General features: G+C 41.4%; 2 protein-coding genes across 5 annotated transcripts in view; one reads left to right on the forward strand and one right to left on the reverse strand.

The window, feature by feature from the left end:
• Positions 1-12,915, reverse strand: part of LOC140714654 (monocarboxylate transporter 4-like) — a 46,154-nt gene extending 33,239 nt beyond the window's left edge. The window contains exon 1 of the mRNA XM_073026078.1: positions 12,761-12,915. The gene's annotated coding sequence lies outside the window, so the exon portion shown is untranslated. The remainder of the gene's footprint in view (positions 1-12,760) is intronic.
• ccdc57 (coiled-coil domain containing 57) overlaps positions 11,114-25,862 on the forward strand; it is a 161,892-nt gene continuing 147,143 nt past the window's right edge. For 2 of the 4 annotated variants that reach the window (XM_073026074.1, XM_073026075.1), the window contains exons 1-2: positions 11,114-11,555; positions 11,973-12,149. In XM_073026074.1, the coding sequence (XP_072882175.1) occupies positions 12,026-12,149 (124 nt within the window). In that variant the 5' untranslated portion in view covers positions 11,114-11,555; positions 11,973-12,025. Of the gene's footprint in view, positions 11,556-11,972; positions 12,150-19,250; positions 19,457-25,862 lie in introns of all 4 variants that reach the window. The other 2 variants (XM_073026076.1, XM_073026077.1) reach the window with 2 other exon arrangements.

Genomic DNA, 25,862 nt, shown 5'->3' on the forward strand with positions numbered 1-25,862 from the left:
CACCTGTAATATCTGCTATCAACAAAATTAAGGTTCATGTATTAAATAGAATATTTCACCAGTTATGTCAAGATGATGAACTTAAACATTTGCTTCTTCACACTGAAGTGCATTGGCTGTCAAAAGGCTGCTGCTTAAAATATTTCTTTGCTTTTTTTAAAAAAAGCACTATAGTTGAATTATTGCTCAAAGTCAACAAGAGCTTGGGAAACAAGATTGAATTTCTAATGGAGATATGGCATGCATAGCCAATCTGTATGACAAAATGAACATTCTAAATATGAAACTACACGATGAGAATTTCAATGTAATCCAGGCAAAAAGTGCAGTGTTGGCTTTTATTGATTCAAGGATTTGAACAATTTGGAAATTCCGGACTGGGTTATTAACACATTTCTTTGCAAAGTTGAAGAACAGGAAGAAAGCTTGCAAGAGGAAATGATCAAAATTCACAATAATTAAGAAGCAAAAATCCTTTTCAAAAATGTTGGCTTTTGTGCTATGTGGTTACGCTGTCATACAAAGTTTCCTGGTCTTTGGAGAAGAGCCAAGCTGCTCTTCATTGCTTTTCCATCCACCCACATTGTTGAAAAAGGCTTCAGTGCTCTGAACCACATACTCACAAAAAACAAACCTCTTGGACATTGTTACATTTGGGGACTTTAAGGCTTTTGCTGTCACAACTTGAATCAGATATTTCAATTCTTGGTGAAAACCATCAACTTCAAGGATGACGTTGTAATCAAAGCAGCTGTACAGGTACTATGTAAGCTAGGTTTAAAAGAAATAAAAATTTAAAGCAGAATCATATTTTTCATGTTAGTATATGGTAGACATGGTTTTACACGGGGGGGGGGGGTCAGAAAGTATATTACGCCTAAAAGGGGTGTTGGCAAGTATGAAGGTGCTTTGAGGGGTGGGGGGCGGTGTTGAGCTAAAGTAGTTTGGGAAACAGTGCCTTAATGCATGCAATCTAATTCTGGTTCTTTATACCTAGAAAAGCAGAATGCTTGCAATTTTCCTGAAGCTCCTTGAACTCTTCCAGTTTAAAACCAAGACACATTTCACAAGTAACTCCCTGCTAAACGTATCAGAACCTTTCTCAGATGTGTTGCCTACAAAAACGGTTGTAGTCCGACAACCGCTTTTGTTACTTTCACGGTTCCTCTGAGCAGCAGATTCCTTCTTTGGACCATTTAGGCTTTCCAACCAGAGGCAGAGATTGGCACCAACACCTGTTTGCCTTCTGTTAGGCTATGGTTCATGGTGTACAGTATGGAGACAGTTTTGGCATCATCCAGCAACTTTCTAATTTGTTTTCAGCTGTCTTCGTTGCAGGGGATGTTGCATGCAAATGATGGATCTCCAATCAAATTGTAGTTATCTCAGTCAATCACATTCCCACAATGCTGCTCCTGCTGTTCTTACTGCATACAAGCCCAATGTGACTTGTTGGTTGTTGCATTTCACTGTTACGAATGTCATTCCCGCAGGAGTTATCTTTTCCCCAGCACAAGTTCTTCGTTGGATATCGGCAAGCTTCAGGTTAGTATCTCTGAAGTACCACTCAAACTCATTTTGTGGAATGATTGAAACAGCTGAGTCAGTATCCAATTTAATTTTAATTAGTTTGTCATTCACTTCTGGTACAAGCCATATTACTTGTCTATTATTAGTTTTCACATTGTAAGTCTCAAGGCTACTCAGTCCTGTGTCATTCTCATCATTACCAGATTTTCCATCAACAGAATGCAGATTAGTGCTCTTTTTGAGACTGCAACTTGACTTTTTAAGCTTTCTCTTCCCTGTGCAGTCCATTTATTTGTGTTTCCTGGACATGCTCTACATGTCTTACATTGCTGCATTTTCTGCAAGTTTCAACCTTAAACCTGCATTGAGCCCCTGCCATAACAATAACACAAATTGTTCAGACTGGCTTCCGTCTGGACACTGCAATTTTGTTCACGCTCACTTTCATCCCGATTGCAATTTCAACTGTTCCTTTAAATCTGAGTTGTACTCCAGTTAGCAGCCTTTTTTAATGCTTTCTTCTAAGATTCCACAAACTAAACAATCTCTCCATGACTCATTAAGCCCATTACCAAACTGACAATGCCAGACAATCTCTTCAATTCAGCTATGTACGCTGAAATGGATTCCCCTGCTTTTTGATTTTGCTTATGAATCCTAAAGCGTCCTGCAATCAACAATGGCCTCGGTTCTAAATGTTCCCACATCACTTTCACAATATCAGCAAACCTCATTCCAGATGGTTTGGTTCAGAGCAAATTGCATGCCTTTAAATCCAATAGACATAGCAAAATTGGTACTCGCTTCTCACTGGCCATTTCATTTGCTTCAAAATACTGTTGAATTTGATCAATATACCTGGAATCATGTGGAATCAAATGCACCAATCTTTCCAATGTAGCCATCCACTTCTGCTCTTTTTTTTTAAAAATGATTATCACCTGGTATTCTTTATGAACGCATGAATGCTTCCATTTTCTTTTTTAAGAAATTGATCGTGTATTCCCTTCTGAAGAATATGTGCTGCACTGCTTTTTAAAAAAAAATTTTAAAACTCACCTGTCTGTATGTGCTGGACTGCATTTTTTTTTAAACTCGCTGTTCTTTGCTTCGCTTTTTTTTTTAAAAAACTTAAACATCTCGCTGTGTTGCAATAGGTCAGCAGCCAACTCAGGCTCATTTTAAAAATACCTTGTTGCCAATGTTATGTTTTGTAACTTCAAAACATTAAATTAATTCAAATGAAGACACAGGAGTCCAAAATGTGAATCTAACTTGGTGTCTACTTTAAGCAAGGTGCACACACATCATGTGGTAGTGTGAAATTGCTTAATCAAAGAATATATTTAATTTTTATTTGTGAGATTCAGCCCTTTGAGCCACACTGCCCAGCAATCACTGGACAATTTACAGAGGCCAATTAACCTACCAATCGATATGCCTTTGGACTGTGGGAGGAAGCGTACGCCATCACGGGGAAAACGTACAAAGTCTTTACAGGCAGCGGCAGGAATTGAACCCAGATCACCTGTACTGTAAAGCATTATGCTCACCTCTACACTACTGTGCTGTCTTTAAGATTTACAAGGTGACTCAAATAGTACTGAAATATTAAGTACACAACAGGCATCTTGGGAGAAGATTTGTCATTTCACCCCAGCTGTACTCCTAACAATGAGATTTTTGCTTCAGTACCACTGTACTTGAGTGCCCTTTCCATCTGAATTGGTGCTGCCTTCTGCATGTTAAAATCAAGTTACTTCTGCTGCCATTTTCCACCCTGCTCTCAACGTGGCCCACCAGACTCTTAGCTTCCTGGTTCTGATGCTGTCTAGGACAAAAGCTTATGACAAAAGCCCATTACAAACTACACATTCATCTCAAATGTACTTCTTCCCCACCTACCTCCTCCCCTCCCCCCCCACCCATTTCTAAGAACTCCAGTCCATTCTCAGCTACTCGGCCTCTGTCATATTTGTTCTGATTGAGATATTCCACGCAGATACCTCTCACTAAGCTGTGACTTATCCCACTCCACCCTCTCCCCACCCGCCCCCATAATCAGCAAGGCCCTGATCCATTTCCCACATCTGCTCTCACCCCTCCTGTTCAGTACACTTAGTCCTCACCTCACACTCCACCAGCCTCCACATTTGATGGATCAAACCTTTGCAACTTCTACCACCTTCCCTTCACCCAATGATCAGCTTTTCCACAAGAATCATTCCCTTCCAAACACCCTGGTCCTCTTGCATCACCACCAACTACTCTATTTCCCATTAAAGTAAAAGTGATGCAATACTGGTCTTTTTAAAAAATAAAAAAAAAAAAATCATCTCTTCCCTTCTCACAATTCAGGTACCCAAACAGTTCTTCCAGGCAAAGCAAAGATTTACTGATATTTCAAATTTTCCAGTGAACTGCATGATGCTCACAATGTGATCACTTCCAAATTGGAGTTGACAGATGCATTTTGGTTGATTGCTTTGAAGATCACCTGTATTCAGTCTGCAAAAGCCAACTGAAGTTAAACTACCACTTTATTTCTCCATCTCACTTTGACTTTAGCCAGCTGATGGTGTAGAGGGCATCCACACTGGACTTCGAGGCGAGTGATTGAGGGTTCAAATCCGACTGGTTCACTGCATGCTTTCCATCCGTGCTGGGTTGAGCATCAAGCTAGCAACTCGGCCTCATTTTTAAAAAAAAGACAAATGCAAGGCTGCCACAAGATGCGGCTAGGAACTCAATCACTTTCACTCTAGCCTATTTAGTTTCTTGTATTATAATGAAACTCAACCCAAGACAGAAGAACAAGACCTCATTTTCTGTCTAGCACTTTGCAGTCTTCAATACTCAATATTGATTGTACGACTTCAGTAACTTCATTTCTTTATCTGCATCAGAGCCAGCCATTACTGTGGCATCATTGATCCGTGATACTGGCTCAGTTTTTTCCTCTCTCCATTGGCACATCTAGCCATTCCTAAATCTATGTTCCTTCATTTCTATACTAGTGAAATTTAAAAGACTACTAGACAGGTATATGGAGGAATTTAAGGTGGGGGGGGGGTTATATGGGGCAGGGTTCAAGGGTCGGCACAACATTGTGGGCCGAAGGGCCTGTACTATTCTGTGTTCTATGTTCATTTGTATTCTCACTCTCCAACGGCCTAGAATAGCCTGTGCTCTCTCACTCAGTATTAGTCAAGAGATATTCTATTTGTCCAATCCATCCCCCACTCTCCTTCTCTCTGCAACTAAACCCAACCATTCCCTCCCCCACTCAAAGTCCTGGAACACTATGTTCGCCCCCCGCCCCCCCCCCAACACAGATGCTGCTGGACATCCTGAGCTTTTACCATCTGCTGTTCATTTGCTTTTTACGAAACCGAGGTCTGTGGGCCAACATTTTCTCAATTTGTGCTCGCCCTAATATTGTTTCTCGCTAGAAAGCTCCAATTAGGGATTTAGCACCTACATCTTTAAATGCTGATTTGACTGTGCGTTAACATTGATTAAACTAACAAAATGTATCCATAGTGTAAGGTGCCAACCTCACTGAACCGGAGGCAAAGCTGGAAAGCAAATAATTTAATTTAATGTGGTTCACAAAACCTCAAGAGTAACCACAGCTCTTTTGAGTGCAATTCCAGTCCTTACACCCATTAACAACAGTACACAACGTGTTAGTATTTTAAAATCGTGTTTCAAATGAATCCGAGAAAGGTACTGTACCAAAAGAGGACATTGTTGCTTCTCAAACACGAGGAAATCTGCAGATGCTGGAAATTCAAGCAACACACACAAAATGCTGGTGGAACACAGCAGGCCAGGCAGCATCTATAAGGAGAAGCACTGTCGACGTTTCGGGCAGAGACCCTTCGTCAGGACTAACTTAAAGAAAAGATAGTAAGAGATTTGAAAGTGGGAGGGGGAGGTCCGAAATGATAGAAGACAGGAGGGGGAGGGATGAAGCTAAGAGCTGGAAAGATGATTGGCAAAAGGAACACACAGCTGGAGAAGGGAATGGATCACGGGATAGGAGGCCTAGGGAGAAAGAAAGTGTGAGGGGAGCACCAGGGGGAGATGGAGAACAGGCAAGGAGTTATTGAGAGAGGGAAAGAGAAAAAAATTACTAAAAATTAGGGATGGGGTAAGGGGAGGAGGGGCATTAACAGAAGTTAGAGAAATCAATGTTCATGTCATCAGGTTGGAGGCTACCCAGATGGAATACAAGGTGTTGTTCCTCCACCCTGAGTGTGGCTTCATCTCGACAGTAATGGAGACCATGGATTGACATATCGGAATGGGAATAGGATGTGGAATTAAAATGTATGGCCACTGGGAGATCCTGCTTCCTCTGGCAGACAGAGCGTAGGTGTTCAGCAAAACAGTCTTCTAGTCTGCATTGGGTCTCACCAATATGATCTCGCCAATCCTGTGACAGACAGTAACTCAATGCGTAAAAGTCAGTTGGTATTCACACCAAACCTCAGAATGGGAAAAGAAATGGGATCCAAGTGACTTAGACTGTGGAATGATTGTTGGTGGTTGATGGGGTGGTTCGAGTATCTCAGAAATTGCTGATTTCTTGGGATTTTAACACACAACAATCTCTAGAGTTTATACAGGATGGTGCAATAAACAAAAAAAATTCAATGAGTGGCAGTTCTATGGGCTAAAATGCCTTGTTGATGATAGAGGTCAAAGGGAAATGGCCAGAGTGGTTCAAACCGACAGCCAGATGAACGCAACTCAAACAACCACGCATTACAAAGGTGGAGTGTAGAAGAGCATCTCTGAACTTGAAGTGGTTGAGTTACACCATGAACATAATAAAATGGCTATATTAGATACAGAATACTGTATACCTAATAAAGTGGCCACTAAGTGCAAATTTAAAAAATTCTGGAAGCAAATTTTGTTATGAATTCTAGAACAATACAAGAGACAAAGATTGCCATTTACTTTTCAACTCTCACTGTTGTAGCACAGTAAACTTAATTTTTCTTGACTTATGAGTTGCACGCTATGCTTCATATCTTATACTTTTGATAATCCACTTAATTGTAATTTATGAACCTTGATCATCACTTTAATCTCACTTGGCTTTTAAAAAAAGTTGTGATATGGAGTCAGAGATGCAGTATGGAAATAGGCCATTCAGCCACAAAGTCTGTATCAACCACTTACAATGATCTTACATTTACCCTGCATTTTATTTCCCTTATTTTCATGGATTCTCACCAGATTCTACCACTCACCCACACAATAAGGGCAACCAACAGGGGCAAAGTAATCTCCCAATACAAAAGTATTGCAGTACCAAAATTTAATTTTTAATCACGTATTGACTTTAATCACTATCTGACTTCCATGTCCTTCCAGTAATGGCACTGCTGAGCCAAATGATATACAGAAGTGGAGTAGAATGACAGTTGGCCCTTAGCTTTTTTCTGCCAATCAAGTATTATATATTATGGAAATATAAAGAATATAGTATTGATATTTAAACATTTTCACATTCCTGGGAGAACAGGAAGAAGCATTTTTGTACACAATTAAGAAATCCTTCCAGCATATATAGAACAAAAAAAAAGTTTTGCTTTCAAAATATCAGTCTTATCCAAGATTTTGCATACATTCAACATGATTCTTTGTAGACAAGCCTCTCAATCTTTTTTGCCATGGAGGAACCCTTGAAATAATTTTCAGGTCACAGGGAACACCTGCATAAAAATTATTACCGTAGATTCCGGACTACAGAGCGCACCTGATTAAAAGCCGCTGGCTCTAATTTTAGAAATAAAATCAATTTTTTACTTGTAAAGGCCGCACCGGATTTTCGGCCGCAGGTGTCCCACGTTGTAATATGAGATATTTACACAGAAAGATATTACACGTGAGGATTTTTTAAACTTTTAATTAAATCCATATGGTAACAAAAACAAATACATATTGCAAATGCTTTTTTTCGAACCGTGCCCGTAATGCGGCTACTTTTAAATATACGTTGCGTATACTTCTTTACTGAACAACATTCCAATATCTCCTAACGACTGGTAAAAAATATATATACTGCAGCCTACCAGGAAAAGTTATTGATCGCCTTTAACTTAAAAGCAGCGTTTTCGCTCTGCCGCTCGACCCCCTCCTTTCCGTTTATCGCAAACGGCATTTTTCCCACAAGACGCGGCGAAACCGGGTGTGACGTCATAGCATCCCGCGATGTAGTACAGAAAACAAATATAGTTAAAACTCTTCTAACTTTAACTAGAAAATGAATTACTAAGCGAAAATATTATAAACTAAATAACTGCCATAAGGCAGCACAATGCTTCGAGTGTTTTCCATGTTGATGAGGGTGAGTACAAATGACTGATTTACAATAATTTAATTGTGAAAGTGCGCTTGATTTATCGTACAATTTCATTGGACCTCTGTGAACTACTCATCAATTTTATTGGTCTACTGTTACGAGGCAAAATGTTTACGAGGCGGCATGAAAAAAAATAATGCATTAGCCGCTCCGTATTAAAGGCCGCAAAGTTCAAAGCTGTTCAAAATGTGGGAAAAAAGTAGCGGCTTAAAATCCGGAATCTACGGTATATCTATAAGCGCACGGTACATAAAAGTTGTTGCAGATATGATCATCTAAAAATAATTGTTAATGCTCTTTTGAGTAGAGAATGACTTTTATTTTACCTTTCTTGAAATTTATCTTTCTTTCCCTTTCACGAATTTCAAAAAAGTCACAAAGTAAGCATGATAAATTTCTTACTTCTGGGTCAAACTTGAGGTTTTCACCTTTAATTGAAATGAGACAATTTAGGTCCTTGCTCTTCATATTTGTTAAACAATAAAAAGCTTTCTCGTAGTACAAGTTGAACAATGCAGCAAAATGTTCTGTTTTCCTATGAATGGTAGGATACTCTTCTTTCACAGAAATCTAGAACTTGTCCAGGGGCAGGTCAGTAAATCTCATCTTGAGTGCATAATCAGAGAGCAGCTTACAAAGTTCTTTCTCTTCTCTCAAAGAGGAGTTCTCAGGCTGAGCAGTATATTCAGAGAAAGGGTCCCTTACCCAGTCACACACTTGTGTTGAAGGGAGGAAAGATGTTGTTTCATTTTGTTCTGCAGTTCTTCCAGGTAGTTTTCAACAAGACTCAAGACTTTCTGAAATCCTTCCTCAGTTTCAAGCCCAAGCAGCAATGGAAACATTTCAAGATTTCCTTTTGCAACATGATTTCTCCAAAGATTCAGTTTCCTTTTAAATCCAAGAATCTGTCACTTGAAGTCACAGCATTTTCTCCAGGACCTTGCAGAGACCTTGTTCAACTGATTATATATTACGAAAAATGGCTGTTAAGTAGGCTAGTTTCTAAAGGAATTCTTCATCTTCAAAGCACTCAGCAAAATCTAGCCTATTTTCTTGAAAGTACTCCTACAATTCACCTTTCAGATCAAACACCCTGTTAAGAACTCTTCCTCCGCTAAGCCACCAGATTTCTGTATGTAGCAGGAGATTGGTGTGCTCTTTGTCCAGGTTTTCACGGTTTATTTTTTAAAAAACATTCTCAAGTGAATGAGTCTTAAGCTACTAAATAACTTGCTTCCTGAATCCTTTTACTGACTGAGACTTTGTTTTTCAAAAGCTTTAATCTGTTTGTTTTGAGATTCCAATAGTTGTTTAAAATAATCAGCACTGTTACTTGTCATATGGCTGTGATTTGTAGTTTAGTGTCTTTTCAGTTTTGCCGGAGCCATTGCTACATTTGTAAGTTGTTTGCCACAAACTATGCACAATGGAATAGGACAACTTGGATCACCAGTCCACATAAAACCCATTGATAAGTAGCTTTCATTGTAAAGATGGACTTTTTCTTTGTGTCCGTTGGTCCACTAGTGCAGTGAAATGACTCAGAAGATTGGAACTCTTCATCACTAACCTTTATCAGAATTGTCCGTAGGCCCAGGCCTAGAATCTTCCCCTTCCATCTCACACTTCATCTTTGAAATAAAAAAACCCACTATACTGGACCGGGTCATTTAGTTTTGGACCCCATATCCAAGTAAAGAATATGCAGGCACTGGAGACAGTTTATGAGAATGATCCCGGGACTGAAGGCATGAGGAGCATTTGATGGTTCTGAGGCTGGTATCCCTGGAGTTTAGAAGAATGAAACTCAAGGCCAATCTAGAATACATGGCGAGGATGTTGCCAATTGTGGGAGGAAAGTCTGAGGCCAGAAAGCGCAACCACAGAATAAGACATCCTTTTAGAACAGAGGTGAGGAGGAATTTCTTTAGCCAGACGGTGGTGAATCTGGAAATTGTCAGAGATGGCTATGAAGGCCAAGTCATTGGATATACTTAAAGTAGAGTTTGATAGGTTCTTGATTAGTAAGGGCATCAAAGGTTAGGGGAATGTGGTTGAGAGGCAAAATAAATCAACCATGATGGAATGACAGAGAATGCTCGACGGGCCAAATGGACTAATTCTGCTCCCACGGCTTTTGGTCAAAATGGAATCCATTTGCCCCCAATAAAGTAAAAGAAAGAGTCTTAATTATTTGAAGGTGGCAAACTTAACCGCACCACTTCTCCCATCACCAGACAATGAAGCAGAATCTACTGTGTACCCCCCAGCAGGTATTTTTTTCCCTTTTAAAATACATTTGCATAACCTCAGACGAGAGAGGGGGAAATCTTTTTTTCCCCCCTCATCTCCTCATGCAATTGCTATAGCTTATCCTTCACGACAATGAAAAATGCCAGGATCACCATATTTCTACTCTACTGCAACACATTTTAGTCATTGAAGTTTGTAAAGCTGTGAAGCAAGTTAGCTTTCGTAAGCTTCTTGTCCTGTAAAACTGGTAATCCAACAAAAATGTTTACGTTAGTTCATTGCATCCTGGGTGATATGCTGAACCTGTATCGGAGCTCGTGCACATTTTACGTCATATGCAAATTGCGTCTCCCGGATACGAACTTCAATCTGCCTAACACGGCGCCCACCTACAAAGCTGCCGAGATCTGATTGAAATAACAAGCTTGATATGTTTATGACAAATCTGCCCATTAAAGGACAATGTTTCAATTCAGTATCTTGAAATCAGATTACCCATGGCTAGCAATTAAAAAGCTTATCCTTTTCGGGGAAAATTAACAAAGCTGCACCTGCTTAGTACTTAAGTACGCCTTTCATGCTGTCCAGTTACACTGGTTCACATAATTTAAACTTCAACCTGTCAGTGCAACTTCACACACAATCTGCTGCATCCGGTTTCGTATTTTTGCCGGGTGGTTAGAACTGGAGCAGAGCAGACAAAAAAAACCCTGTAGGGCTCGCCTCTCAGCTAACCTCAGATTTAGACAAAAGGACAAGGTCAAGAATGCAAGTTACCCAAACTATCCTCCAACTGTCAAGTCAGCACACACGTACTCCGTGATCGCTATAGAATCAAGCCAATCCTCAACTAAACACTAGAGACCGTTTACACAGCGTAGCCACGAGGTCTGTCTCAGTCTCACAATCCTTCAGCCAATTAAACTTAATGATGCAAATATCGCCTGATTGTTACAAGACACGTTTTCCTTATAATTGATCAACAAGTTATACTGGTGTAACTTTAGATATAGAACTCCTGTTCGCATGTGAACAGTCACAGTCAAATTGGAGCGCGACATGCAGGCTTAAGAAAATTTACTCGGCTGCTCGGCAACCTCTCGCTTCCCTCCCATCCAGTTTTCCCCCAGGTATGTCCGGCATCAACAGACTCAAGGCACAATTATTTATTATATTTCGTCATCCCTGCAAGTATTCGGTGTTGGAGCCTGGGGAATAGTGCACTGGACCTGGTGCGGCTGAAAGAGGAAGTAGGTGTAACATAGCATCAAGCCACTGCAGGAGGACGTGAGAGACGTGACCCAAGAATACGGGAGCACCCAGTACGCAACACAATGAGGATTAATAGACAAGAGTGGTCAAGGACTCTGAAGGGCGTCCGACGAGACTGGTTAGTAGGTAGCTGGGGTGGGGGGTGTAATCAATTGCTAACATTCAGAAATATACACCTCTCAAATCAGCGAGGAAAACACACTGGATTATTTTTAAAGGAAGCCTTCCAACGTAGTGGTCCAGCTCAGCACACACGCGTCGGATCTTAATCTGTTCAGAACAGTTAACGTCGGGAAAACAAGTTGATTAACGAGTTCTTTGCCCCAATTATCAGCAGGTGGGGGACCGAGTTATCTTTGAGGTAAAGACAACATTGGTTGAGCCCATACAACGTTACCCTATCGCCTATGCACGCCAGCATATAACTCTACGGCATCGCTAGACAGGGCATTCTCTGTAATAGAATGGATCGGGTATATAAGTGAAGGTCAAGCATTTTACAAATTTAATCTGAAATGTTTCTTTTGCGTTTCAGAATCCAGGCTACTGCCGTCGACACAATTAGATTTATTCAGATTGGTTCTGCTTATGAATTTTTCGTGCATCATTGAAGGGAAAGGGAAATACGTGAGTGTACTGAGGGTGGGTAAAGAAGTTAGCAAAGTGAGCCATGCTGGTTTGAAGCGGGGAACTCCAAAAGACAGGATATACGGTATGTAATACCGCGTGGGGGATGATGAAATGAAGTGAAATAGACGGTTCGGGACAATTGCTCCTTCGTGTTAGTTTATTTTTTCAACATCAGACATTTTTATTAAGCATTTAGACTTTTCACTTTAAAACAGGAAGACTATTGTAAACGTGCGGAGTTTTCACAAACACCTTTCCTCCCACAGCCCATCGGCATTTGTTGTTCGTGCGCACGTTATCACCTTCATTCCTCAAGGATCATATACTTTTTGGTATTTTTGTTAAAGCACACATGAGTATAATCATATGCTCAGTGGGTTATTTTTGTTTCCTGAACCCAGTCTTAGATTGATACTCGAACAGAGCATCCGGGCAATGTTACCTAATTCTCTACCATAACTAAATGCAATGCTATGCCAAGCATCTTAATTAATACTGAGGGCTGATTAAATTCAACATCTCATCAAATTGTACAAAATTGGTTTCCTATAAGACTTAAAATACAATTTTATATTCTGAAAAAAAATTCGTAAAAATTATGTTAATCATCTCTCACGTCATGATGCTTGGAATTATACAAAGGTGCTCACAATTTAACTACACTATACAAGTTACAAGACTGTAGGTCCTTACCTTCACGGTCGTCTTATATCACCACGACGAAATTGAGCACAGGCGTGCGATGCTTTGCTCTTATTGAATAGCTGTCTATACGTCAGCCGTTGTTCCCCGAAACAGCTCCGCGAGGTCCCGATGACCGCCTGTTACTTCCTCACCATGCTGTGTATGAGCCCAGCACTGCAGTTCAGATATGTTACTAGCAATCAAATGGTTCATCCTTCAATAAGGAAGCAGGAAGTAAGTGCTATAGCTACCTAATCTAAGAACAACGGATGTTTACATATTGTGTTAACACAGTAAGAATTCCGAACAAGCGAGAGGATACTTCGGATTTTAAATAATCTAAGACTTCCGAGACAGGAATGGAATGACGGAAAAATAAACTGTTACTGCAAAGTAAACTCTCTATCTGTCGAATTTCAGGAATATCAGCCCCGACCCCTAACTGCGTTGCGTCCTAGGATAAATTAGTTTTACACGAACTTTGTTTGGATCTCCAGATTTATAATTTAGTAATAAATTTAGATAGTCATTAGGACCAGCAGTGCACTCAATTTTCATGTTCTTTCTTTTCCCAAGCCACAATACCACCAGCTAAATCTTTCCCATGTCTTTCAGCATTCCAAAGGGATCCAATCTGCAACTTCCCGGTTCAGTCTCCGCCAATACACTAACCTCTTCTCAAAGTTCAAAATAAATTTATAATCAAAGTGCCTATATATCACTAAATACTATCTTGAGATTAATTTTCTTGCAGGCATCCGCAGTGGAATAAAGAAGGACAAAGGAATCAATGGAAAACATTGAGAAGAGAGCATGGCTGGGACACTGGTGGTCCTTGATGATAGTGTTGTTTTCTTGTGGCAGTGCTCTTTGTAAATGTGTCTAGTGGTGGAGAGGCCCTTTTCCATGATGAATTGGGCTATTCTGTTCTTGGCCATTTGTATTTGATCGTGACGCAACCAGTAATGATACCGTCTATAGTGCAGCTGCAGAAATCGGTCAGTTTTAGATAACACGCTGCATCTACGCAAGCTTCTGAGAAAGGAGAAGCACTGCTGTGCTTTTTTTTTTGAATAAGCATTTACATGCTAGTCCCAGGACAGATCCTCTGATAAGATATCACCCAGAAATTTGTTATTGACCCTTTCCACCTCCATCCCAAGCAAACACAAATTATGTAACACTTGGAGTCATAGAACAGTACCACACAGAAACAGCCCATTCATTCATACTGAACCATTAATCTGTCTATTTCCATCCATCTACACCAGGGCCTTCCATACCCCTCCAATCCATGTACCTATCCAAATTTCTCTTAAATGTTGATATCAAACCCGCATCCACCACTTGCACTGGTAGCTCATTCCACACTCTCACCACCCTCTGAGTGAAGAAGTTACCCTTCTTGTTGCCCTTATACATTTCACCTTTCAACATTGACCCATGAGTCTCACTCAGTCGAAAAAGCCTACTCACTTTCTCCCCCCCCCCCCCCCCCCCAAGAGCCAACTATTCCTGGATCTAGTTTCACTTCCTGCAATGTATAGTACTACCCCGTCTCCTCTAACTTTCCTATAGATACAGCTTGTGTAAACACTACACAGAACACCTACGTTCAGTCCACAATGGTGACAATTGTGTCAGAGTACTGCAGATTTGAGGATTAAAGAGAATCAGGATCAGGTTTATTATCACTGGCATGTGTCATGAAATTTGTTAACTTAGCAGCAGTAGTACAGTGCAGTACATGATAATATAGAAGGAAAAATAAAGAAATAAATCAATTACAGTAAGTATAGTGTTCATGGGTTCGATGCCCATTTAGGAATCGGATGGCAGAAGCTGTTTCTGAATTGCTGAGTGTGTTCCTTCAGGCTTCTGTACCTCTTCCTTGTAGGTAACAATGAGAATAGGGCATGTCCTGTGTGATGGCAGTCAGTAATAATGGACGCTGCCTTTCTGTGGCACCACTCCTTGAAAATGTCCTGGATACTATGGAGGCTAGTACCCAGAATAGAGATGACTAATTTTACAAATCTCTGTAGCTTCTTTTGGTCCTGTGCAGTAGCCCCCTCCCCTCATGCACCCCCTTCCCCGACCATATCAGACTGTGATGCGGCCTGTGAGAATACTGCTCACGGTATGTGTATAGAAGTTTTCGAGTATTCCTAGCCACACAGTCATGGGTGTAGTGAGAGTAAAGCAGTGGGCTAAGCACACATCCCTGGGGTGCGCCAGTGTTGATCATTTTATACTCCCAAGTCATAATCCTAAATTTTATAATCCCTATTCATTCTATATTTACATTAAAAACAAATGGATAACTCGGGAGAGAGTAGGACTACTCGAGGATAATTTATGCTTGCAGCCAGAGGATGCGGGCGAGGTGCTAAATGAATACTTTGTGTTGGTCTTCATTAGGGAGTTAGGAAATGGAGGATAGTTGTAACATGTGGGAGCATTCAAATGTAGTGGTACACTTTAGATCAGGAAGGTAGCACTACCTTTTGAAGAGCATCAAGGTGATTAAGTCCACAGGGGCTGATGGGATATATCCAAGATTACTGAAAGAAAGAGAGCAAATTGCTGGGAACTTGACAGTCTTTTGTAGCCTTATTAGCAACAGCTGAAGTCTTAAGGGACTGCTTTGTAACCAACATAGTTCCTTTGTTCAAGAAGAGAAATTAGGATAATCCGGGAAATTATAGGTGAGAGAACCTCACATCAGTGGTAGGGAAGAGGATTCTTAGGGACAGGATTTACACACATTTGGGGAAAAAAAACAGGTCCTGATTAGGGACGGTCAATGAGGCTTTTGCAGGGCAGGTCATGTCCTACAAATATGAATATTCTCAGGAGGTGTCAAAGTGTTACAAGGGGGTGTTGGGAGCAGACCCAAGTGCAGGACACAGACACAGAGGTAGTATAAACAGAACAGTATTTATTGATAATTACTAGGAAGGCCAGGGAGCGAGGACAAAAATGTCAACCTGGACGTAAACATTGGATAACAAACCGGTAAAACCTGGACTAGGACTTCGACTCGGACTTGACTTGGACTAGGACTCAGACTCAGAACCTGGATCTTGACTCAGACTCGGAGCCTAGAATTGGAACATGGAGCCTGGAACTGGAACATGGCTTGGAGCCTGGACTTGGACAACAAGGAGACAGACTACCCAACTCGGAGTAGCGGCAAATGGCCAGACCTACTCAGCTGGAAGGACTTGGACAATGAGGAGACTGAATACCCAACTTGGAGTAATGGCAAACAGTCGGACTTACTCAGCTGGAAGGACTTAAACAGCAGACTTTTAACTCAACCCAGGAACTGCAGACGTCAGGCTCTCAACTCGACCCAGGAACAGCGGACGTCAGGCTACCGACTCGACCCAGTCTCAGCCAGCCATGAAAACGACAGAATTTGTATCTTTCTTGGAGTAGCGGCAAAACAGCCAGCAACTCAGCTGGACACGAAAACGACTGAATTCACTAAACAGCCATGGCACTGAAGCAACTGGAGTCCACGATTCTCGGCGGCCCTGAGACAGACATAGCCACCTTGCTGAGATGACTGGCTTCTGGTGACAAACTTCTGATGATGGTCCAGCCATGAATAGCTGTAACCCAGGACCTTTTATGCTGCCGGTTCAAAATGAAGATCAGGTGCCTTAATCAAGGAGCCCAACAGAACACGGGGAAAGGGAAATAACTGGAATGAGGAGTCCACAGACCAGACTGTGACACAAAGGCGACTGATGAGAGTAGATCAGTGGATTTGGTCTACCTGGATTTTAGTAAGGCACTTTACAAGATCCCTCATGGTAGGCTGACCTGAAAGGTTATGGTGCAGGGGATCCACTGAGAGAGACTTGGTAGTTTGGATTTAGAATTTGCCTGCTCATAGATAACAGTAGATAGTGGTGGCAGGGTGCTAATGTGGCTCGTGGAGCATTGAGCCACAGAGTAACACAGACTCTTCAGTTCATCTAGTCCATGCCAAACTATTATTCTGCTTCATCCCATTAACTCACTCCTGGACACCAGCCTTCCAGACCTCCCCCTATCTGCCTACTCATCCAAATTTCATGTAGATGTTGAAACTGAACCAGCATCTATCACTTCTGCTGGCAGCTTGTTCCACACTCTCATTACACTCCGAGTGAAGAAACTCCCCCTCAGATCCCCCTAAAACATTTCACTTTTCACCCTAACCTACAGTATGACTTCTAGTAGTTTTCTGGGGGGGGGGGGGCGGAGAAAAAGCCTGCTTGCATTTACCCTATCTATACCCCCTCATCATTATGTATACCTATATCAAATCTTCCCTCATTCTCTCAGGTTACAGGCAATGCAGTCCTAAAGGAGCCTTTGGAAAGGCTGCAGAAGAGGTTTACCAAGATGCTGGATTAGATGGTTTGAGCTACAAGGAGAGGTTGGACAAATGGGTGTGTTCTCTAGAGTGTCAGAAGTTGAGGAGAGGCCTGATAGAAGTTTATGAAAATAGAGTAGACAACCAGAATCTTCCCAAGATCTAGAAGATGTGCATTTAAGGTGAGAGGGGAAGTTTAAAGGAGATGTGTCGGCAGGTTTTTTTTACACAGAGTGTAAGTATCTAGAATGGGATGTCAGAGGTAGTGGAAGTAGCTATGATAGAGATGTTTGGCAGGCACGTGAAAATGTAGGGTATGGTGAATAATGGATCATTTGCAGGCTAAAGATAATTTAATTTGGCATTGTGTTCAGCACAGACAGTCTGGGCGGAAGGGTCTTTTCTGGTGTTGTACTGTTCTTTGTTTAATGCTGGAAACTGGAGCTAAAACAAACTGACTTTCTCTGTGGATGCTGCCTGGTCTGCCGAGTATTTCCAATGTTTTCAAGTTTTATTTACAATTTCCACTAGATTTTTGTCAGGGCCATTCCATCATGGCTGATTTATTATCATTTTAACCTTATTCTCCTGCCCCCTCCCTGTAATACATTGGCTGCCACAATTTCTATATTGACACTATGAGAATGAGGGAATCAACTCCCAATTCAATGGCAAGAAGTACCACCAACATATTGGTTTATCTTTTGTTATACCATCTATATTTTCAATCTCTGAAATACACCTGTTAATGCAAATATAAATTTATGTATCTTTGTTCTTTCTGTCTGGGTGGAATGATGTACAATATTATGTTTTAGCCAGTTAGTTGTAATCACGATGAGCAATTTGAATAGAAAATTGTCATCAAGGAATTCTGTGGCCTTTTGTTGGGTCCATAGTTCGCAAATATTAAACACAACCAATCTATTCAAAATACTCACTGAAATTGTGTTCCTCACATTCAGAGCAATTATTTCTTTCTCATATGTCATTCTCCTCTCTACATGTTTTTCTGCCTCTGTTGGTATTTGACTTAAATCTTCCTCGTTTCTGTTCAATCTCATTTTGTTTTGTTTTAACTCGTATAACCGAATCTCTCGAATGTAAATTAATATCCTTAATTACATGTTTACCGTTCCATTCCCGCTTCAGTTCCGCCTTCCTGTACTTATGAAACTATAATGACAATGTGTGCGGGATATCCATAAAGTGTAAAGAAGGAGATATTCCACAGCTATAGATAGCATCGCATTTTCTGTCATGTACAAATAAAGCCAGAGGGCCGTGTCTCATCCGAAACGTACGTCAATTCACTATTTCCCCCCTTCACTTAAAATTTGCCTAGACTGGTTAAAACAAGACACCCGTTCATTTCGTACGTGATAAATAAAACGAAACCCTCACACTACAGAATAATTTCCATATTCATCAGCGCGATTTGAATGTCTCTGCCTCAGGATCCCTTGTTTAATGCCTGGCCCTAAATAATAGATGATTTAGACTGATTTTGAATGAACATTTAGAAGGCATTAGAATGTACTTTTATTTCCCGACAGCTTTATCGTTGTGACTGTAATGTTAACATTTTTTCTGTACTAATAAGCCTAGCTCTATAAACAGAAGGGACTCGGGAATGCAAATACTTTTGGTTCACGCATTCACAACCAAGTTTTCCGAGTTAGGTGATCGGGTTCATTACGGGGAAACTGGGTTACAAAACTCTTCCATCACGCAGCCCTTCCTGTTTTATTTGAATTCTAAGATCATCCACCATTTTAATTTTACAGAGATTGGATATCACATCCTGAATATGTTCTTTGTGGTTCATTATAAATGGGTGGAGCGGAGGCGAAGATTCTGGGAGAAAACTAGGACTTTCCTCCCCTTCCCCTCCAGGACAAGCTGCCCTTGCGGACATGTTTGCACGAATTCGGGAGCAACCCAGCCGCTTCCCCTCAGTTTTGTTTTTTTTTCCGGCTTCTGGTGATCAAACACAACAAGAAGATATTTAATAAGAGAAACTAAACCACAAGAATGAGTAAAAATCATCACTCAGTGCAGGAAATTGCGCCCTGATCTCCTCGCGACAATTTATTTCCATTCTGTTTCGATTTCTCTATGCCATAGCTCTGATTTTAAATTGGCAAATAAAACGTAGCATCGCCCGAGACATTGCGATGCGAAATAACCTGGAACTGCATTTCACCGCCGCGACCTCTGGGCGGAATGGGCTCGACGCCCATGAGGTGCAATACCGCAGTATCCATAGCAACGGCAGGCATCGGCGGCCTGTTTAAACCGGCTTCAAACTAATTTGAGAGTGAAGAAAAAAGGTGAGTTCAAAATGTTTTATTGCGGTGTTTGCAGATATTAACCTGAGTCGTTGGTGTTTCGGCGGGAATGGGTGGAACACTTCCTGGCCCCAAAACTGGTGCTAGATGGAGACTTGTGTCTGTTTAGTATCTTTCACGTCGTTTTCAAGGGTTCTCTAGGCATTTTTAGGCCAATGAAGTACTTTGCTGGAGCACTGCGATCTGGGGCCACGCACTTTCTTATGCAGAAAGAACCCACAAATTTCAACGCCCTTATGAACACATCACAGACATCCCACCCTGCAAAAACTCATTTCAGGAGGTAGCACCATCACCCCCCCCCCCCCCAATCCCGGTCGACCCCCAAGAGTGTATGTATACAGGACATTATTATGGAGTCGTTTTTTTTTGTTCTATCGCAACTTTAAGCAAGTGTAGAGGGAGTTTGGCCTCATCACGTAGAACATCAATAGAGTAGCTCCTTAGCAGCTAGCCATATAACCATATAACATATAACAATCACAGCACGGAAACAGGCCATTCCGGCTCTCTTAGTCCGTGCCGAACTCTTAATCTCACCTAGTCCCACCTACCCGCACTCAGCCCATAACCCTCCACTCCTTTCCTGTCCATATACCTATCCACTTTTACCTTAAATGACACAACTGAACTGGCCTCTACTACTTCTACAGGAAGCTCATTCCACACAGCTATCACTCTCTGAGTAAAGAAATACCCCCTCGTGTTTCCCTTAAACTTTTGCCCCCTAACTCTCAAATCATGTCCTCTCGTTTGAATCTCCCCTACTCTCAATGGAAACAGCCTATTCATGTCAACTCTATCTATCCCTCTCAAAATTTTAAATACCTTGATCAAATACCCCCTCAACCTTCTACGCTCCAATGAATAGAGACCTAACTTATTCAACCTTTCTCTGTAACTTAAGTGCTGAAACCCAGGTAACATCCTAGTAAATCGTCTCTGCACTCTCTCTAATTTATTGATATCTTTCCTATAATTTGGTGACCAGAACTGTACACAATATTCCAAATTTGGCCTTACCAATGCCTTGTACAATTAGCCAGCTAGTTTAAATAACGTTAGTTATGCTAATGAACGAATGACACCTGTTAAACTTACTTCAACCTGTCTTTTACAGTCATTTAACCCACTGGGGCAATAGAAAAATCACTGTTGCAAACAGTGCAGCGAGCAACTGTGTGATTATTTTTGACCCTTATTAGGCAGGAGTACACTTTAGTCTGGGGTGAAGTACGTTTTATATATTTTTTGGAACACTCTGCCATGGTGCTGCAGGATGCTAAACTGAACTGATGGACAATGAAAGAGAGAGAGAGAGAGAGAGAGAGAGAGAGAGAGAGAGAGAGAGAGAGAGGTCGACTGTACAGCCCGCCCACAGAGAAAACTGATAGGTCTACTTAGCACAGGGGTGTCAAACTCAATTTAGGTCACGGGCTGGATTGAGCAAAATGCAGCTTCATGCAGGCCAGATCAGTCGGACGCGTGCAAACGCAGCTTTCGTTGCCTCCGTTTTTTCAGCCTGCTCTCATGTGTCTCAGTCTCTGCTATAACTACAAAGTGTTTCACTTTACAAATTCCGTTTCTTATGAAGAAGACTGCCGAGCAAGACTGCCGAATAAACACTAAAAACCCTGAAAACCTGGTACCTGAATAAACTCAGCATTAGCCATATCATACGCCATAGGCGCTTTGATTACTGGGGCCAGCTTTAATAGTAATTAGATATTATCTCGCGGGCCAAAGATAATTCCACCGCGGGCCTTGAGTTTGACATATATGACTTAGCATAAAGAGAGACCAGTCAGGATTCTCTCCCCCCTCCCCTCTCTCCCCCCCTCCCTCTCAAAAAAATTGATTTCCGGGATATTGCATATAATTTGCGGGTGTCAGGGAGCCACTATCAATATGCAGGAAACTCCTGGAACTTCCAGGAGCAGTGGGATGTCTGACATCATGCATTTAATGTTGTTAATTTGAGGGCAAGTTATGGCACAATTTCCCTGCCGTTCCTTGAAGTTGTGTTTTGAGATTTTTAAAAATCTAAAATGGAATAATGTTTTGCTTAACATTTGAAAATAATCAGGTTCCTTAACAATCATTTTATTTTCCTTTCTCTTTATCTATGCTTCAATATAACATTAAGCAAAATGTCCAGGATAGTTGGACTGTGAAGAAGATGGTAATTTAAACTCGTCGTCTTTGTTTACTGCTGTGGAATACAAGTTGACAATACTGGTTGTGACCACTGTATGTTCTAATTTATATCTGAACAACATGAGCAAGTGGATTAGGACAAAGTGACTTGAAATCAGATTTAGAGTCAAAACACTACAGCACAGTGCAGGCCCTTTGACTCAGCTAGTCCATGCTAGTTCTGACTAATCCCATTGACCCTCACCCCATCCCATTCATGTATTTATCTAAACTATTTCTAAATATTGCAATCTAAACCACATCCCCCACTTCCTCTGACAGCTCATTCCACAGTCATAACACCCTCTGAATGAAGAAGTTCCCCCTCAGAATCCCATGAAATATTTCACCTTTCAGCTATAAACTATGACTTCTAGATGTAATCTCACCTAATTTTAGTGCAAAAAGCCTGCTTGCTTTTATATTATCTATTCTCCCCATAATTTTGTATAACTATAAAAACTGCCCTCATTATCACACATTCCAGAGAAAAAGAAGACCTAACCTGTTTAGCCTAATTCCTCAAGTCCCAGCAACATCCTTGTAAATTTTCTCTGTACTCTTTCAATGTTATTCATATCTTTCCTCTTGGTAGGTGACCAAAACTACATACAATGCCCTGGTGTGACCTCCTGTAAATCAGTGAGATCCGATGCAGATTGGGAGACTGCTTCACTGAACGTCTACACTCTGTCCATCAGAAAAAGCAGGATTTCCCAGTGGCCACCCATTTTAATTCCACAGCCCATTCCCATTCCGATATGTCCATCCATGGCCTCCTCTACTGGCACGATGAGGCCACACTCAGGTTGGCAGAGCAACACCTTATAGTCCATCTGGGTAGCCTCCAACCTGATGGCATGAACTTACAGTAATGGCTACCACCCCAATCCCACCCCCTTCCCCATTCCCCAATCCCTTTCCCCTCTCTCACTTTATCTCCCTGCTTGCACTGTCTGGTGCTCCTCCCCCTTTTCTTTCTTCTATGGCCTTCTGGTCTCTCCTATTAGATTTCCCCTTCTCCAGCCCTTACATCTTTCACCAATCAACTTCCCAGCACCTGTCCCCCTCCCAGTTTCTTCCTCCTGTCCCCTCACCTTCTAACTCTGACCCTCGTTTTTTTCTCCAGTCCTGAGGAAAGGTCTTGGCCCAAAACTTTGACTATACTCTTTTCCTTAGACGCCTGTTGAGCTCTTCCAGCATTCTGAGTGTGTTGCTTGGATTTCCAACATCTGTAGATGTTCTCTTGTTTAGAATACTCCAAATTAGGCCTCACCAATTTCTTTGATGTAACATCCCAACTTCTGTACTCAGTATCTTGATTTATGAAGGCCAGTGTGCCAAAAGATCTCTTTATGAACCTATCTATCTGTGATACCATTTTCAAGGAATTAAGAATCTATATTCCCAGGTCCCTCTGTTCTACTGCACTCCTCTGTGTCCCAGTGTAGGATTGTATAAATCCTACCCTGGTTTGTCTTCCCAAAATGAAACACTTCATATTTGTCGGCATTAAATTCCATCTGCCATTTTCAGCTCCCATTTTTTTCAGCTGCCAGGAACCCTGCAATTTCTGCACTAGCTTCCTACAAGATCTAAGAAGACACCTTGTCTGGGGACTTATCCACCTCAATATGACTAAAGACAGCAAGCACCTTCTCTTCTGTAATTTGAATACAGTCCATGATCTCGCTACTGTTTTATCTCACATTTTATAGACCATATGTTCATCTCCCAAGTAAATATGGTGCAAAAATCCATTTAAGATTCCCCCCCCCCCCCCATCTTTTTCAGATTCATGCATAGATGACCTCACTGATCTTCAAGTTGTCCAATTTAGTTCCTTGCTATCCTTTCGCTCTTAATACATATCTAGAAGCTCTTGGGAATTGTCCTTCACCTTGTCTGCCAGAGCAACTTCATACCTTTTTTTAGCCCTTCTGATTTCCATCTTAAGTGTTCCCTTGGATTTCTTATACTCCTCAAGCATCTCATTTTTCTTTGCTACCTATACCTGCTCTGTATCTCCTTTTTCTTAAACAGAGCCTCAAAATCCTTCGAAAATCAAGGTTCTCTAAATCTATTAGCCTTGCCCTTTATTCTAACAGGCACATATATAATCCGTACTCTTTGAAGGCCTTCCATTTACCAAGAGCTTCTTTCTGGTAGAAAAAACCCTATCTCAATCTACATCTGCCAGACCCTTTTTGAATCCATGAAAACTGGCCCTTCTCCATTTCAGAATCTCAATCTGAGGACCAGTCTATTCTTCTCCATATTTATCTTGAAACTAGTGGCTTTGTGATCAACCAATTTAAAAGGTTCCACTACACACACGTCTATCATTGCCCTGTCTTGTTCCCCAATAGGAGATCCAGTATCGCACTCTTTCTATGTGAGACTTGTATATATTGATTCAGGAAGCTTTTCTAAAAACATTTGACAAACTCTAACCCATCTGGTCCTTTTACAGCATGGGAGTCCCAGTCAGTATTTGGGAAGTTAAAAACACCTATTATCACAACCTTATTTTTCTTGCAGCTGTCTGCAGCCTCTGTACAAATTTGCTCCTCTAAATCCTACTGACTACTGTGAGGTCTAAAATATAATGCCATTAACATGGTTATCACTTTCTTACTCCTCAGTTCTACTCGTATTAACTCAGTAGATGAGCCCTCTAGTCTGTCCTGGGTGAGCACTGCTGTGACATTTTCCTTAACAAGTAATTCCACCCCTCCCACTTCTATTATGTCTGAATTGGAACTCTGGAATATTGAGCTGCCCGTACTGTGCCTCTGCAACCAAGTCTGACTAATGAATACAATATCATAATTCTATGCATTGATCCATGATTCAAGCTAATTTGCCTTACCTACAATGCTTGTTGCATTGAAATAGACAAAACTGAGAACATTAGTCCCATCAAGCTCACCATTCCAGTTCCTGTCTTTGTAAGTAGGCGTAACATCTACTTTCCCTGCTCCACTATCTGCTTTGGCACTCAGGTTCCCATCCCCCTTCAACTCTAATTTCTTCCCCCTTTCTCCAACCCCCTTGGAGCAGCAGTAGCAAATATTCCCACAAGGATATCAGTCCCCCTCCACTTCAGGTGCAAGCCATCCGTCCCTTTTGTGCAAGTCCTACCTTCCATAGAAGAAATCCCAATGATTCAAAAATCTGAAGCCTCTCTCCTGCTCCATCACCTTAGCCACATGTTAAATTGAATTATCTTCCTATTTCTAGTCTTACTAGCATGTGGCATGAGTAGCAATCCTGAGATAACTACCTTGGAGGTCTGTTGCTTTAACTCAGCACCTAACTCCCTGAATTCACTTTGCATGGCATTATCCCTGAAGAAGATGGCTGAGTTTGTCATTGAAACGTTGGTTATAATCGATACTTGTACCTGGCTAGAAGTCCAAGAAGAGTCTATTTGTCACATACGCCGGGAAAGCACTAGATTATTCACTTTGCAGAACCTTATCACCCTTCCTGCCTATGTCATTGGTACTGATGTGGACTATTACCTCCGGCTATTCACTCTTTCCCTTAAGTATGCTATGGACTCAGTCTGAGTTATTCCTGACCATCCAGTAATCTTGCTTTTTCCACAGAACCTGTTCCCCTAACCAAAGAATCCCCTATCTCCTTCCTTTCCTTCTGAGTCACAAAACCAGATTCAGTGCCAGAGTCCTGACTTCTGTTGGCTTTCCTCTGCTAGGTTGTTCTTGATATTGAGTGGAATGACCACAGGGGTACCCTGCACTGGCTGCCTATCTACTTAACCTCTCCCGATGGTAACCCAGTTACTTGTGTCCTGCACATTAGGCATAACTACCTCCTTAACCATTCAATTCAATCATCCTCTCCATCTTCCAAATGATCATCTAGCTCCAGCTCCAGTTCCCCAACATAGTCTGCAAGAAGCTGCAGCTGGATGCATTTCTTGCAGCTGTAGTTGCACCAGTATTGGAGGTCTTCTCTATATCTTGCAAAAGTAGCACTCACTGTTCTGTCATTCCCACTGCTCTAACTGTGCAATAAGAAAGAATGAAAGAAGGAAACTTACCAGAAATTTACCAGAACTTACCTTAGCCTCTGCCTCTTTTTACAAAAGCCTTTTGAGCCAAAGTCTCACCTTAAATCTAACTTTTTTATTGGCCCTTGACAAGTGCCCAATAATCCAAACAAT

This window comes from Hemitrygon akajei, chromosome 22 (assembly GCF_048418815.1).
Source record: "Hemitrygon akajei chromosome 22, sHemAka1.3, whole genome shotgun sequence".
Taxonomy (NCBI): Eukaryota; Metazoa; Chordata; class Chondrichthyes; order Myliobatiformes; family Dasyatidae; genus Hemitrygon; species Hemitrygon akajei.